General features: G+C 43.3%; 1 protein-coding gene across 14 annotated transcripts; it reads right to left on the bottom strand.

Annotated features, from left to right (window-relative positions):
- Positions 1-926: 926 nt before the first annotated feature.
- On the bottom strand, positions 927-15,924 carry MSL3 (MSL complex subunit 3). 14 transcript variants are annotated; one of them, XR_015050774.1, is made up of 14 exons: positions 15,549-15,924; positions 12,290-12,372; positions 11,416-11,541; positions 7,175-7,275; positions 6,530-6,816; positions 6,292-6,417; positions 4,807-4,973; positions 4,499-4,663; positions 3,796-4,037; positions 3,114-3,211; positions 2,888-3,014; positions 2,595-2,694; positions 2,405-2,489; positions 927-2,016 (listed from the first exon to the last, which is right to left on the bottom strand). XR_015050774.1 is itself a non-coding variant. In XM_085852444.1 (13 exons), exons 1-13 carry the CDS (start codon positions 15,645-15,647, stop codon positions 1,923-1,925), a joined length of 1,743 nt encoding a protein of 580 aa, XP_085708570.1. In that variant the 5' UTR covers positions 15,648-15,922; the 3' UTR covers positions 927-1,922. The 14 variants fall into 14 exon arrangements, 12 of the variants coding, with proteins under 12 accessions (XP_085708570.1, XP_085708566.1, XP_085708567.1 ...); XM_085852444.1 differs by lacking the exon at positions 2,888-3,014 and having other exon boundaries at positions 7,175-7,271; positions 11,442-11,541; positions 15,549-15,922; XM_085852440.1 differs by lacking the exon at positions 2,888-3,014 and having other exon boundaries at positions 15,549-15,922.
- Between the last annotated feature and the right edge of the window lie 977 nt (positions 15,925-16,901).

Below are 16,901 nucleotides of genomic sequence, written 5' to 3' on the forward strand. Positions count from 1 at the left end.
ATGACGTCACCAGTGGCAGCTTCACCTTCAAGTCGAAAATATTACAGGAAAATGTTTATTACCCCCACCAGGGAAGGGGGGGGCACGGAGGATATGCTTTCACCCCCTGATTGTCCGTCTGTTTGAGGACGACATCTCAAAAAAGTTGCGGACGGATTCGGACGATACTCGGTGGACGGGGCAGGAGTGTCACAAAGACGAAATGATTCAATTTTGATGAATATCCGAATCCGGATCCCAATTCTAGAATTTAAAAAAAGTGATTCTTTACCATCGCGAGATTATGGCCAAAACGATTTGTAGCATATTTCAAAAAGTTGTGAAGGGATTCAGACAAAACTTGGTGATGAGAACAACCGTTTGGATTTTCTGCCTCGTGCCATCTTGCGATGACTGCAGATTTTAGGGTGGGTGCTGGAGAGCAGTCCTCCAACAGTCTGCACAAAGGATTTGTCTGTGTTCACACATGTGCATAACTAAGACAGTGTTTGATTTTGGTTCAGGTTTGGATCCAGATCCATCCCATCAGTGGGATACAAAACGTAAACTGACTAAACTAAACTAAAACGTAAACAAAACAAAACCATGACTGCTACAGTACGTTACCGGTCCCAATTATTCTTACCTTGGACAGGTGGCCAGAGTTTTTTTTTTTTAGGCTGTTTTCATGAACCAGCTATTTACGCATATAAATGTTCGACCGAAGCCGAATCTTCACGAGACACACCTCAACTAATGCGAGCACAGACGGGACACCAAGCTTAATGTCCAGCTGAGGGACGGCACATCGATCCCAACACCCTGCCTGCGATGCACCAATGAGACAATTTAAAGTCAGGTCGGGAATCAAACTCAGACACAAGAGGTCAAAGGCAAATGTGCTATCCTTTTCGACCATAAATAACAGATCTGACACCATATCAAAACACAGTACACACACACAGTTTATTTTTTTAAGGCCAAAATCAATATTCCCCAAAGAAAAATTTTCCAAAATGAAAAGTTTTCAAAAAGGGTCTTCACACAGATCTCAAAAAGGGAGCATAATCTCCAATAACCCATGAAATAATGTACAAATTGCGTGAATCAGAGGGTCCTCTCCCCCCTCCATGGGCCTGGATTCGTCAGTGCGACGGGGCCTCGGTCAGAACGCCGATCAGTCCCCATGGCCCGGCCAACTGTCTCCTTCCTCTCTCGTGGCCCTGGCTTCACAAAGGCATCATCTTGGATGTGGGGGATCTCTGGGTCGCTCCATTCCCCAGGCCCGTTCGAGAAAACTACCCAGGTTTACACACCCCCACCAACCCTACCATGAGACCTGTTGCAGTCCCATTTATACCCTCTTTAACACTTCACGTGACATGTTTTCCTTTAAAATACTCGAAGCTGAACACCACTCTTGATTACATAAGCATTTTAATTACACATTAAAAAAAAAACCTCATCCAACCGACTATACAAGAACAACAACAAAAATCAAATAGCATAAGTTCATCAATTGGAGGCAATTACAACCTCTAGTTCCCGGTCCATTTTGTTTCTTCAGTGACGTCCCGATGTGGAGAATATCAATCAATAAAAAGCGTAATGCACTTGAACCTGTGGTTATAGCATCACAACTTACACATGACAAGAGCGGAGAAAGTAATAATTAAATAAATAACGACGCACACAACCAACAACCGATTATGGGACCACAAGAACCAAAGCAATAACTGTTTAATGTGAACACACAGATAAGTAAATGGTGTGGAATGATGACTTGAGGAATTGTGCTCCTCAACGATGGACCTTTGGATAGGGAGAGCAAGTAGTTGCTGAAAGTTTGATCCAAGTGACAAGTCGAACAGCTTTGACTCACGGATCAGACTTCCTCTGAGGAGAGTTTCCTCCATGAGAACCTCACGTGGCTCCAAAAAGGGCTAGAAGACCGGGTGCTTGCTGTGGTAATGAGCTTCATTGGCTGCGACGTAGGCCACTTCTGGAAATAATTCTTCACAGTAATCCGCCAAAAAACTGAGGGAAAACGGTAAACCCAGACGAGTCAAAACCCCCGCGACCGAGAACCAACTCGGCTCGTCTTGCAACATAAAGTTCCGTTCAAAAATCAAAATGTTTGAAGACATGTTTGTCAAGTTTATCCAAGTACAAAAGCACTCAGCAGGTCCAAGACCCAAGTTCACCACCGGCGCGCGAATAGAAATTTGAAGGCACGAGGCAAAATCAAAGCGACCGAATCGAGAATCTTCTTGCAGGTGCATGTGCTCATAACTATAACATGCATGGCTTTGTAACCACATGAACAAAATACCAAACTGCAATTGCAAATCAACTTTGACCGAAGGAACTTATTAAAGTACGTCGGAAACGCCGCGACGCGACCTTTCCTGGGCCCAAAACCCACCGCAAGAACAATTCAAGGTGCTTCACCAACGCCTTCAGATTCTTATCGGGAATACTCATCTTCATCAGCAGATCAGGCAGTTTAACTGTGGGAGACAGTGTGCCAGGTAGTGTAAGTGAAACGACAAACACGATGGACTACTAAGGCTCATGGAGGACCGAATGGCCTGAGTGCGCTTATTGGGAATGACCGAATAGGCGCAACAGATGCTGACAGCCGTAGATGCAGGAAGGAGGAGGTGGTTGATCACAGCGTGGGTACCCATCAGGTAGCAACTTCCATGCAAGCACCTGCACGAAAGCAAGACATCGATAGCTAGCAAAACAATGAAAAACTGATATTTAGTATGAAATACTGCAAAATAATAAAATACTAATAACGATCAAAACAATGAATATAAATGAAACAATAAAACTGGAAACTATCGGTTATGGGAAAGAGCAGAAGCAGGCAACCGGCAAGGATGCAATTGGAAATGCGCACCTGGCAAGGCCGGGAGCGAGCATGCTATTAGGAGGGCATCGGTGGGCATGCGGTGAGGGCGTGATCGGGCACACGGCGAGTGACGGAGAAAGGCAGGATTCAATCTTTTTTTAGAGGAACGCACACCCTAAAGGTGGTGAATGGTATACAGTATAGTCTGTTTGTATTCTTTGACAAGTTGTTCACGAATCATCTGATAATTTCATGGCTTGATGGATGTATGCACCTCGTCAAGCTCCAATCCTTTGCGACCTTCCAGCAGGGGGAGTCCTTCCTTTGTAACAACAGATGAAAAACCAGAGGAAGCGGAGACAAGACCAACACCTGCACATACAGAACAAGCTGTTCAGATCCACAAACCACCACAGTAAAACTGGCACCGTTTGCTCCAAGTGGATAAAGAACTATCTGGTGATGTTTCAGGCTAAGTTAATCATTTAACAGCAAGCAGAGCAAACTGTTTAAAATTGCTATATTTGTGCTTGTTCACTCCATGTGTCCTCCTTCTCCTACCCTTGCTGATTCTTCCTCAGAGTGTCCCTTCACCCTGATATTGCTGCGTTTCCCCCCTTTCCATTACGTTTTCTGATCTGTTATCTTCTCGTCCATTCTCTGCTCTAGATCTTTCACAAATCTCAACCTCACATACAAAAAACAAAACAAAAAAAAAAAACAAAGAAAAACCTGTGAACAATGGAAAAAATAAAAGTGCAATGAGCCAAGAAGTAAAACAGTTGCTGTTCTGCTGCACAATGCCACATGACCTAGACTGTGGAATGGCAAACAAACAAGCGGGGGCTTATAGACTTTGCCAAAGAAAACTGCAGATTTACCTGCTGAATTTATAAAAGGTGCAGCAGGTGTATTTTGAAAGGTACATTACACAGGTGATTAGAGGTGCTTCGTACGCTTGTCGAGCTGGAGCAACAAACGAGGCATGGGAGGCGTTTCCAGCAATCGCCGCTTGGGCTGAGGGCTGCTGGCACCTTCACTGCACCTCTCAGTGGAGTTTGGGCCACGGCGGCTGGACCGCCGCAATATCGGTGTCCCCTCGGAGATCGAGCGTACCCGAGATCCTACCGCCTCGGGATAGCCATCTTGTGATGTCTGCACATTCAGGACGGGTGCTGGAGGGCTGTCCTCCAGCAGTCTGCACAAAGGATCAATCAATGGATTTGTCTGTGTTCACGAGTGCGCATAACTTTAAGACAAAGTATGAATGTGCACATCTGTGTCCCTGTGTACAAGTGTACTGCGGATTATTTTGTGATTTCTTTTATTTTAAGCATGGAACACCTCGCCAAGAGGGCAGTGAAACCTGAATATGATGGAAGTGCAATGAGCAGGGAGGAGCAAAAAAAAAAGTTTCTGTTTTCACCTCTGTGACTCCCCACCCCTTGGTGCATGAACAGGGGGTCAAATCAAAAAACAAAAATTGTTACATATTTCATGCATCCTCCAATGTTGATCGCATATAAAAAGTTTCATTCAAAGATGTTTAAAAATGTGCCTGTAATTTGAATGTAACGTTTGAATGTAATGTCATGGCCTTATGAAGCGATGGGACCGAGCCAAAGGTCTGGCTTATTATTGTGTGTTCATTCATCACACCTGTTTGCAAGTGAAGCGTCACGGCGATGCTGACTCGGTGAAAGCAACTTTGACGAAGAAATCTTTTTAAACTGTGCTTGCTCTCCAGCATAAAGCAGGATGACAGGCAGCGTGAAGTCAAACAGTATCCGCAGGCCGTCCACCATCTCTTTGCAAAGTTCCACGCTGCAAGAGATGCATGCCGCAAATAAAAACCAACACAAGTCCACCGTGCTGGTGCGGAGACGGTGATCGAGCGGTTTGTTACAGAAAGCGGATGTTCAGTGGAAGAACGTTAGCACGGCGTGACGAGCAAAGAAAGGGCTCACTTTTTCTCAGGGGGTGTGCAGCGCTGTACATAGCCTGGTGTCAAGGGCCCCACACTCGTCGACTGGCGTGGACGTTCGTTACTGGCCAGTGCTACGTTTATTGCAAACTGCTTCACGTAATTCTCCAGGATACGAGCTATGTTTGGCTCACAAGGCAACTTCACCAACTGTGGAAATGAAAATTACCCGTGTTTAGCACTTCGCCACTTCAGTCATTATTAAATAAAATACAGAGCACGAGATCACAACGCAACAGCAAACATGATAATGCAACAAGCCAATTATGGAGGTCACACTGAATAAAATAGCACCAATTAAAAAGTTACTGGACTACATACATATTTTTCCCAGTGTGCAATCTGACAAATAAAATCAAAGAAATTGATTAAATGGCAAGAAGTAAATGTCACAACATACTAGGACTAACATGATGATAAAATAAATATATAATGGGTTTAAAACTTGCTACCTGGCCATCAAGCTTGGTGCATGTTAAACGAGAACGGCACTCGGTTGAGCACATACCCCCGCCAGGCTGAACAGTTTACGTTTTGTATCCAACTGGTAGGCCGGATTTACATCCGGACCTGAAACAAAATCTAATCGGCTTGTTCTTATCACCGACCTAACTCATCCACCAAGTTTTGTCACATTCCGTCCACAACGTTTTGAAATATCGTGATATATATATCGTTTTGGCCCCATCTCTCAATGGTGAAGAATCACTTAAATAATTTTAAAATTCTCATCACTTGATCCGAATGTTCACAAAGATTGAATCAATTCGTTCTCGTCACACACATAAGCTAGCCACCAAATTTCATTTGAATCCATCCACAACTATTTGAGATATTGTGCTGTATCTATAATGTTTGGCCCGATCATTCAATGGTGAAGGATCACTTTAAAAAATCCTAGTATCTGGATCCGGATCTTCACCAAAATCTAATCAATTTATCCATGTCAAACACCAAACATGTCCACCAAAACCTGTCCGATTCAGTCCATATATTTTTGAGATATCCTTTTCGCAGACAGAAAAACATACAAGTAGACAGAGAGGAATGAAAACAACATCCATCCACCTTCGGTGGCGTAGGTACCGATGATAGCGATTTGTTACCTGGCCATCAAACATGTAATGTTAAACTATGACTATCAGCTGAGGGCAAGTTTGTACACTGGATTATCAAAACAGGAATCGCAGAGCACCCAAAATTTAATTACACGTCACATACAAACTGGCGAACACATTGTACCCATGATCTTACACCATGCAACAATCTCCAAGCAGGCTCAACCAGTGTCATCACAAATCAAACATCAGATATTTCTCCTTGTAGTTTCCCCCCTCCCTCTCCCCCCAAAGCTGCTTCAGTCACAATTAACTAATCCTGTCGATCCAACAATTCCAGTACATTCCATACTATATTGACAAAAGCAACAAGAGCAAACTCGAAAAAAATAAATCTTAAAAGAACACACCTTCTTTCTCTTATTGACGAGGAAGCAGTCTTCCTCAAGCTGCTTCTTTAAAACTTCTGGGATTTCAATGTTTATGGACTTCATCTTCACATCTTCTTTTGACTTCTCTTCATCGTTGCCAACAACCTGATATTGTAAAACAAGTAAAAATAAAAAAAATAAGAGAAGATCACAAGTTCACAAGCTCGAGTATGTATAGCAAAATACTTTATTCGAGCGTGGCGATCACCTGACTTACATCGAGCTCAGACATTTTCTCCTCTTCATCTGTACTCTCCACCACATCATCACTCCCATCTTCATCATCTGAGTCGCTGCTCAAAGCTAACATGAGATCATAAAGAACAATACAAACAACAGAAAGACTTTCCATCAGAGAGCCGTCCCTCCACAAGCAATCGAGAGAGTCAACATTCCATTCATGTACGGAATGGTCTTCTTGGGAATATGGGTTGGCAGGGCATCGGCAGCAGGGACACCAACAGCATGGGGTTATCAAGCACGAGCATATCGTCAGGTAAGCACCTGTTAATACATGTCAGGTAAGCAGCTGTAAGCATCAATACATCCCTCACCTAAACTGCCCTTTCACATTCCCATTAAGTGGCAATCGTTTTTATTTGTACAACCAAGGGTTCATGTTACTCAAAAACCCGATTCCATAACTGCACTGCCAAACAGGGTTAGGCACGGAGCTTTAATGGTGGGATAGGACGGGGAAGGTTTGGGGAGGGAGTGGGAAGGTGCAATAAAGCATCACTTAGATTTCCAAACAATTGTTCCCATTTTGTACCGGTACGAAATAATTTTCTGAAAGTCTCATAAATGTTCCATCAAAGTGTCGAAAAACCAAGTACAATCGCATGCATACAAGAGTACTTACATGTATCTTCTTCTTCATTTACTTCACTTTCCGTTGTCAAATTCTTCAAGACCGAGTCCACTCCAGGAACATGACATCGCCTTTTCTTGCCTTTCTTCTTCCTTTCACAGACACAAATATAAAGGACAAGTTGTAAACAATGGACTAATGATCCACAAACAAGGGTGAGCAAAAACATATCAAAAACACCAAACAATAATTAAAAATGGTTGTTATTACAGCGCGGCGACATCGCGCTGTTATATAATTGGCTATTCTGTCCTGTGTCTTCTGTCACACTTATGGACTTATTGATCTGAGGGCTATAAATAGAAATTTGTCCAACGTCACAACCCTTCCCATCATGCATGCTAAAGGCCCGGTCACACCTTGACGTTTTAGCCAACGTATGCCGATTTTTGAATTTTTTTTCTAAAACGCTGCCACACGTTGAATACATTATGGGTAAGTTTTGATAACATTGAGAGCACGCTGGCATACGTCGTAGTACGTTGCCATACGTCGTTGTACGCTGGCTTTAAACGTTGTACTTTTCGGTTGTCCTCAAATTTTTTCATGCTTGAAATTTCACGACGTATGCCGGCGTATGACTCACACGTTCCGCTACGCTGGCCACAAGTTGTAGGCACGGTCTGCGATCGTTGACAGACGTCAACACATGCTACTTGTAAGTTAATCATAAGTTGAGACACGCCGAGGTAATGTTTAGAGTACCCGAAACTTATTTCCTACCTATGATTAACGTGTTGTTGGCACGTTACGCGATCGTTGCCACACGTCGACAGACGTTACTTTTAAGTTACTCATAGGCTGAAAGACGTCGGTATAATGGATCGTCCTTGCGTCAGCGTCCACGGCCACGGCCAGGACACTTATTTGCAGCATTCTTCAAACTTTTCTTCGGCATGACGAGGATGTTCACACTTCGATGTCTAGCTTGGCTCTGATTCCAATTGTCCATTGGCAGCGTCTATTTAAAATAGTCGAGTTTGAGCGTTTTAACACGTTCAGAAGAAACGCTTCAAATTTCCAAACCCCAGCGTCAAAAAACAAAGGCGAGTGACAGCAATTTAAATCGTTCATTGTAAACAATGAAAATAGCTGAGTGGTACCGTTTAAAAGTCGTTGAGTGTAAAAAAAAAATCCAATTGTTGAGCGCAAGCGTCTACTTTCAATAGTGGAGATGCAGCCATTTAAATCGTTGAGTGGCAGCCTATGAACCTACCCGTGGACACGCGGACGCAAGGACGATCCATCATAACCCACACCCTCCCCCTCACACTCACCTACTACTGCCAACATGAACAAACTACTACTACTACTAATACTAATACTAATACTAATACTGATGCTGATACTGATACTGTTACTGCTGACATGGACATCGACTCAAAAAGGACTCGAAAACACTGTTGGGTTCCCCTTTTATGAGCAGCATTTTTATATACCAATTCCCAAAACCGCTGGGAACACGTCTTTATATGGCAGTTGTAAGCTAGAAACACATTCTTTTTTTTTTTTTTTGTCGACCGGAAGACGTCATTGGAATACGTCTACATACGTCGATGTGTTTTGGGACTACGTAAAGAATTGGTTCAAAGCACGTCAAACATAAGTTAGAAATAAGTTTCGCGTAAAAAAGACATTACCGCGACGTGTTTCGACTTATGAGTAGCTTATAAGTAGCCTTTGTGGACGTGTGTAAGCGTCCACATATCGTGTGTAAAACTTATCCTCATCGCATGCGAACGTGTTTCATACGCCGAGTACGTCGCAAAAATTTGAACATGTTCAAAATTTCTTGACGTACTCTACTTACTACGACTTATGATAGCGTATTTAGCATTCTACTCGTGCATACCAAACTTACCCATACCGTATTTGACGTGCCCCAACGTTTTAGACACACTTTTTGTTACGTCGGCATACGCTGGCAAGATCGCCAAGGTGTGACCGCGATTTTGACCCTTCCATTTCTATGGCAGTTATGATTTGAATCGTTGTGCGTCAGCCTTTTAATAGGCTACGCCACGACATCGTCGGCGATGCGTGCAACGCGCTATGCCTGAGTTAGACTATCGTTGGGCATCGGTTGTGTAGGCCGACAACAGGTCAGTATTCGTTGGTATAAGTTATCTATAACACAACGAAACGTTCTGTGTCCCTTACCAATGCGTTATACATAAGACCAAGTCGCTATGAATACGTCCGAATCTTTAAAAAAAACCATCAAAAGTTCAACGTAAGCCAGCGTTTTACATAAATTTTAACACGTTGCCATCGCTGGCTAAAACGTCAAGGTGTGACCGGGCCTTAATTCACTGTGTCTGCATTTAAATTTTATAACTGTGAAATTGTTTCATCATTCTTAACCGAGACTTTTACTGCCCCCAGCCACGCGATATCGAAGTATTCGCTTCTTCTTTTTATAGCCAAAGAGGGCCAAGGTTGTTAGAATTTGTATATATATAGCTGCTGCCAATGCAGCAACGAAACCCCAAGGACACAAGCAGTGTAAATTGATGTCGATGAATAACTAAAAAGACCACACCACTTGATACCACCAATTTAGGCAGGAATTTGTAATTTGTTCAGGGTGCGGCCAACTCGCCCACTCTTCATTAAACGATACCTTTCGAGTCCATCAGCTAATGGGACACCCGGTTTAACATCCATCTGAAGGAAGGTGTATTGAATGATCCATCGCCCTGCATGCGAAACACCAAACATTCGGGTGCTTTGCAGGCAGAGACGGGCGAGGAATTAAACCCAGACAGAACAGGTTAACGGTAAGTGCACCATCTATTATAATGTGCTGTCAGACCAAAAAAATAAAACTTTATCACAAACAAAATGAGGACGGCACTTGGTAGAGCTCATACCTGCACCAGGCTGAACAGTTTACATTTTGTATCCCACCGATAGGCACCAAAATCTAATCGGCTTGTTCTGGTCACCAACCCAACTCATAACCCATACACAACTTTTTGAAATACTGTGCTATATATAGTTTTTGGCCCCATCTCTCAATGGTGAAGAATTTTTTTTTTCAATTTTTAACAACAAAAATTCTATCCAGATACAAATATTCACCAAAATCCAATCAATTAGTTATTGACAAGGATCGACAAGAAATTAAGGCACAGGAGGAGGCCATTTGGCCCATCATGCCTGCACCACACCAACACCAGATGTAATAAATCCATGAATACCCCTTCCCTTCGTGTGCAGCTTTTTTGGCTGCTACACCGGTACTCATTTCGCCCACCTCATAAGGATGACAGGCTGAGTCAACCCCCTGGTATTAATTCAGCATCCAACGGGGTTTGAACTCAGGACCCAAGGATCCCAAGCCAACACCCTAACTGCGAAGCCAACACCAGCTTTAAAGCCAACTCCAATCCTTGTCACACACCCTACCAGTCGATCAAATGTCGTCTGAGTCAATCCATAACTTTTTGATATATCCTCCTCACAGACAAAGATAGACACGGGTGAAACCATAACCTCCATCCACCTTCGGTGGCGGAGGAAACTAGAGAGTTCTTTGAACACATTACCCTGCGCAGTCTTGAGAAGAAAAAAAAAAAAAAGGACATGGGCGGGGTCTGCGAGCAGCCAATTTGATTGGTTGATATGATGTAAAATGTCAAACGATTTTATCCGGGTCATGCTGAATGGAATGGTTTTGAAAGTGCCAAGAAGGCGATTTGTGTTCTCGTGTTCAAGTGTATAATTCACTTGACATATAAAAGTTGTGGAAAAACAAAAACGAAATTTGGAAGTTTACCACCATTGGTGCAGCGTCTTGTACATCACCTTTTAAAACACGTTACATTCGTCGTTTGTGTCCTTTATGACGTCCTTAAAAACAGGCAGACTCCTGTTTGGAATGATTTTAAATTTTGCTTGACTGCCAAACAAACAGACAGAGTAAAACAATTAACTTACTTCTCTGTGCGCATGCGCACTCGGGATGAGATCCCGTACAATTTGCTAAAATTCAGAGCCAAAGTACTGCTAAACTGCAGGTTCATGGTGCCATTAGTGTTCAAAATACAACCTTCCATTGAAATCAAGTAATTCCTCAATCATAAACAGACATCTCTAGAGAGAGACAGACAGACAGACAGACATAGTGAACCAATTGCTTGACCCCACTTTTCCCTTCACACACGCAGGGTAAATATTTTTAAAAAGTGAAAGCCAAATGTGAAATGATAAAAGTATAAAAGACGTGCAATTTGGCAGAACAACAGGAGGACACTTGCATCTTGGCGACTGCTCGCTTCGCCAGTTTGCGCTGCAAGCGACGATTCTCCTCCGTGTCTCTCAACACGTGGTCCTCTGTCGCCCAACGATCCCAACTGAGGAATAGAAGGCAATTGCTGCAGTTTGTACAAAACTAGAATATCCAATGCAGGCTCATTGTACTTTCAAAATACGGCAAATGAAAATTACATCAAATCTCATCAACTCAGTCACAAAGAAGGCAAAGATACCATGATTTGAAAAATGAACGGCAAAGAAGAGAAAGTGATTAGACAGAGGAGAATCAAATCCTATCCCTTAAAAGCAGCACGATGCGAGACAATATACATGTGACAGTTTGAATTCCAACTCCCTGAATAGCATGTGTGCAACACTGCATTGTTTTGGGGAAATAAATACAGAAATCGGAAAACATTTCCAAAGCTCCAATGTTTCTGTGTCAACGATTGAATACATGCAATTGCTTCCTCGAGTCCGTCCTGTTATGTTCTTTCCGAGAAACGACTGTCATGAACCATTACCATCTCGTGCAGTCTCCGCTCTGAGCCGTGTATTTGATTGAGATTGCTAACCCCGTGCTCTTTTTCTCTCTACACAATGTGATAGTGTTTGTTTGATCCCAAATAAAACTGGGTGAAAGAATTGAAGTGGAATGGAATTCCAAATGTGAAAATGGTCTTTTTAGCAAGATGGTGCAGATGGAGCAGGCCAAGACCAAGGACACAGACCAAAACCAAGGAGATGGAGCAGACCAAGACCAAGGAGGAGCAGATGAAGCAGACCAAGGATAAGAAACACTTCCCAATATGCCAGGCCATCGACTGCTTTGACATGTGACATTACCTTCGGTTCCACCCATTAAAGTGGATCAGATATTCAGGAATTTTTCTGCCTTTGTCATCTTTCCCAACATCAACATCAACAATCTGTAAAGAAACAAAAATAAACAAATCATCACAAATAGTGTTGTTTAGGTAATTAAAAGAAAAAACAAACAAACAAAAAAAACAGCAAATTGTATTCAAAAAATTCTCACCCAATCATATAAAATGAGGCTGCGGATCCTTTGACATATTCACAACATTGGGGTGGTGAAGGAGGTGTAAATTGAGAAATACGAGATAAAGAAAAGTTATGAGGAGAGGCCAAAAAAGAAGATATATACACGAGGGGGGAGGGGTTGCAGCAATTAACCCACAAAGCAGGAAAGTGAAGGGTGACTTACTACAATGAAGGCATGAACAATGTGGAGTTCGAGTTTGAAACAAGGTGGAGGAAGAGGTGTGCTGAGCTTCAACCAAAGGTTAAGTACAAGGTGGAGGAAGAGGTGTGCTTAGCTTCAACCAAAGGTTAAGTACAAGGTGGAGGAAGAGGTGTGCTTAGCTTCAACCAAAGGTTAAGTACAAGGTGGAGGAAGAGGTGTGCTGAGCTTCAACCAAAGGTTAAGTACAAGGTGGAGGAAGAGGTGTGCTGAGCTTTAACCAAAGGTTAAGTACAAGGTGGAGGAAGAGGTGTGCTTAGCTATAACCAAAGGTTAAGTACAAGGTGGAGGAAGAGGTGTGCTTAGCTTCAACCAAAGGTTAAGTACAAGGTGGAGGAAGAGGTGTGCTTAGCTATAACCAAAGGTTAAGTACAAGGTGGAGGAAGAGGTGTGCTTAGCTATAACCAAAGGTTAAGTACAAGGTGGAGGAAGAGGTGTGCTTAGCTTCAACCAAAGGTTAAGTACAAGGTGGAGGAAGAGGTGTGCTGAGCTATAACCAAAGGTTAAGTACAAGGTGGAGGAAGAGGTGTGCTGAGCTTTAACCAAAGGTTAAGTACAAGGTGGAGGAAGAGGTGTGCTTAGCTATAACCAAAGGTTAAGTACAAGGTGGAGTTCAAGTTTTAAACAGGGCTGGAAGGGTGGCCTAGAGGTACGCCACACTCGCCTCTGAGCTGTCCAGTCTGGGTTTGAATCCCGACCTAGTTTGCTGGTTTGAATCCAGCTACAAACTGTCATGCTGGTGTTTCGCGTGGAGAGCGATTCATCAAACTGTACACCATCCCTCGGATGGAGGTCAACTTGGGCATCCCGTCTTCCGGCATTAGTTGGCGGACGTTAAAGATCCCCCGGTGCTCCTCGCAAATAAGAGGCGAGTCATCACAGGCACCCCTGAACCAATGACAAATTCCTGCCCGAAACCACAGGGGCACTGCATCAGCAGCAACGCCATTCCCCCTCAGCTACCTGCAGCCACGTACTGCACTGTAAAAGGAAAGAAGAGGTTCAAAACAAGGTGGAGAGAGTGAGGAGGTGTTTGATCTAACAAGGTGGAGAGAGTGAGGAGGTGTTTGATCTAACAAGGTGGAGAGAGTGAGGAGGTGTTTGATCTAACAAGGTGGAGAGAGTGAGGAGGTGTTTGATCTAACAAGGTGGAGAGAGTGAGGAGGTGTTTGATCTAACAAGGTGGAGAGAGTGAGGAGGTGTTTGATCTAACAAGGTGGAGAGAGTGAGGAGGTGTTTAATCTAACAAGGTGGAGAGAGTGAGGAGGTGTTTGATCTAACAAGGTGGAGAGAGTGAGGAGGTGTTTGATCTAACAAGGTGGAGAGAGTGAGGAGGTGTTTAATCTAACAAGGTGGAGAGAGTGAGGAGGTGTTTGATCTAACAAGGTGGAGAGAGTGAGGAGGTGTTTGATCTAACAAGGTGGAGACAGTGAGGAGGTGTTTGATCTAACAAGGTGCAGAGAGTGAGGAGGTGTTTGATCTAACAAGGTGGAGAGAGTGAGGGGGTGTTTGATCTAACAAGGTGGAGAGAGTGAGGAGGTGTTTGATCTAACAAGGTGGAGAGAGTGAGGAGGTGTTTGATCTAACAAGGTGGAGAGAGTGAGGAGGTGTTTGATCTAACAAGGTGGAGAGAGTGAGGAGGTGTTTGATCTAACAAGGTGGAGAGAGTGAGGAGGTGTTTGATCTAACAAGGTGGAGAGAGTGAGGAGGTGTTTGATCTAACAAGGTGGAGAGAGTGAGGAGGTGTTTGATCTAACAAGGTGGAGAGAGTGAGGAGGTGTTTGATCTAACAAGGTGGAGAGAGTGAGGAGGTGTTTGATCTAACAAGGTGGAGAGAGTGAGGAGGTGTTTGATCTAACAAGGTGGAGAGAGTGAGGAGGTGTTTGATCTAACAAGGTGGAGAGAGTGAGGAGGTGTTTGATGAAGCACAACAAAAAAAAACCCAAGTTGAAACAACGTCCATTTCAAACATCTGTCCGAAGTTTAATTTGATATTGTAATGGAACAATGAATGTCCGAAACAATGGTCCAGGTGTACCATTTCGACCGTTGCACCAATCACATCGACAGTTCGAAACAGTCATGAAAAAAAAAAATACAAACGAGGCAAAAACTCCATCGCAGGACAATGGATTCGGGCGCGAGGCACGTGATCGGACACGTGACCGTCGGACGGCGGCGCGTGCGGGGCACGACACGCACAGCACGCTGGGAATCGCACAGAGTCGCGCCGATTTCATACGTGCACGCACGTACGTACCTTGGAGAATCGAAATCGCTTCGGCCGATATTCACAACATTTTGCATACGTGCTGGGTCCGTGCACAATTAAACATCCCCCCTGTAGACTTTAGAACCCCCCCCTCCCCCTCCTGAGGACAAGGGAGGAACGACACATGCAAGTCCTTTGTACCGTGATGCTGCTAAACAATATCGGCGCATTGTGTGAAGCAGATTCGTCACAAAACGCAAATAATACAAATTCCACACACTGTGTAAACAAATGGCGAATGTGCCTATTTAACTGTACAAATATGTGTATACATGTATATATATATATATATATATATATATATATATATATATATATATATATATATATATATATATATATATATATATATATATATTATGTATGCATGTATAGTGTACACAGCGTTGTGCAAGATATTTCACCGACACCATAAATCACTCTTGGGGGTGGAGGACGGGCATTTACTGTAACTGTATTTATAAAATAAAATTAAAATATAATAATAAAAATAAATAAATGATAATAATAATAAAAATAATAAAAAACTAAATAAATAATAATAAAATAAATAATTTTAAAAAACGTACCTTCGCGTCGTACAAGACCCGTGCTTTCGTTGGGTCCGGCTCAAAACACAACACACGCTCTGCACGCTCGAACCGGAACCTCGCGCCACGCGTGTTCATCCCAGCACTCTGGGTGTCATCGTCACGTCCTCCTTGTCTCTCGCTCGCTCTCACCGTCTCTCGCTCTCAAGCTTTCTCATTTCCCGCTTCCTCTCGAACCGCCAGCACTTCGACTCATTCTCTTCCTACCGATGACCTTTTACTCGTCCGGCCAACAAGAACAAGCTCTCACCCTGCTCTCCAATCCTCCAGAACTTGGATAACCTATAAAATCTTGTTTTCCCCCGTTCTATGACGACATTCGTGTTTTACTTACACCGTTTATAGGAGGGAAACCAAAATAAAAATAATTTTTAAAAACCGAGAAGGAAAACCACGACCAAACACTTATATACACCTCAATATTCTCTTTGAACAAGTGAAGCCTTGCGCACTGCGTCGTCTCCAAACGGAGAAAGAAAAGCAAATAAGAAAAAGATGGCTTAAAGTAAAACAGAAATTATACAAAAAAAAACAAAACAAACCAAAGGAAGATGAACAGAAAAATCGTTTTATTTTCATTTTTCACACCTTTCTCGGGGTGTGTTCAGGTACTAAGCAGCTTGCTAGCGCTTATCAAACAAACCGTTCCTCATCAACGGTTTCCGATGAAATGTTTGTTTGAGTGCTTAAGCCACTTGGTGAGCGCTCTACAAGAAATCGAACTGAACACACCTTATGATGATGCAGCGCAATGACGAGAAAGAAAACAGCGGTGTGTTCCGTTAGCAAGCAGCTTGCTGTCGCTTTCCAAGCCAGTCGTTCCGATTCAAACACTTTGCAAGCCGTTCGCCTAGCCGCTCGGCAAGTGGAGCAAGCGACTAAGAAAGGTGCTTCGTTATGTTGGCGAAAATGGCCGCCGTAGTCGGATTCAAAACGATATTCTACAACCAATGAAATGTTCAGAGGTGTGTGTTTACTTTACACTTCCATGAACCTCCATTTTGTATTTGTATATTCAAAATATTCTTGAAACGTGCATTTCATACTTTAATTTTTTACTCGACTTTTCATCCGAATTCTTCAACATCGAAAAACATGCGAACTCCCCCCCACCCTAAAATGCACAATGGTAGGGTCCATAGAAAAGCTTGGAAGGGGGCTCCTCCTGACTCTCCGTGCGAGCTCCCCCCCCTAAAATGCACAATGGTAGGGTCCATAGAAAAGCTTGGTCGGGGGCTCCTCCTTCTGAATCTCCATGCAAGCTCCCCCCCCTAAAATGCACAATGGTAGGGTCCATAGAAAAGCTTGGAAGGGGGCTCCTCCTTCTGACTC

This window comes from Eptatretus burgeri, chromosome 13 (genome assembly GCF_056783735.1).
Source record: "Eptatretus burgeri isolate ZD-2024b chromosome 13, Ebu_testis_v1, whole genome shotgun sequence".
NCBI lineage: Eukaryota > Metazoa > Chordata > Myxini > Myxiniformes > Myxinidae > Eptatretus > Eptatretus burgeri.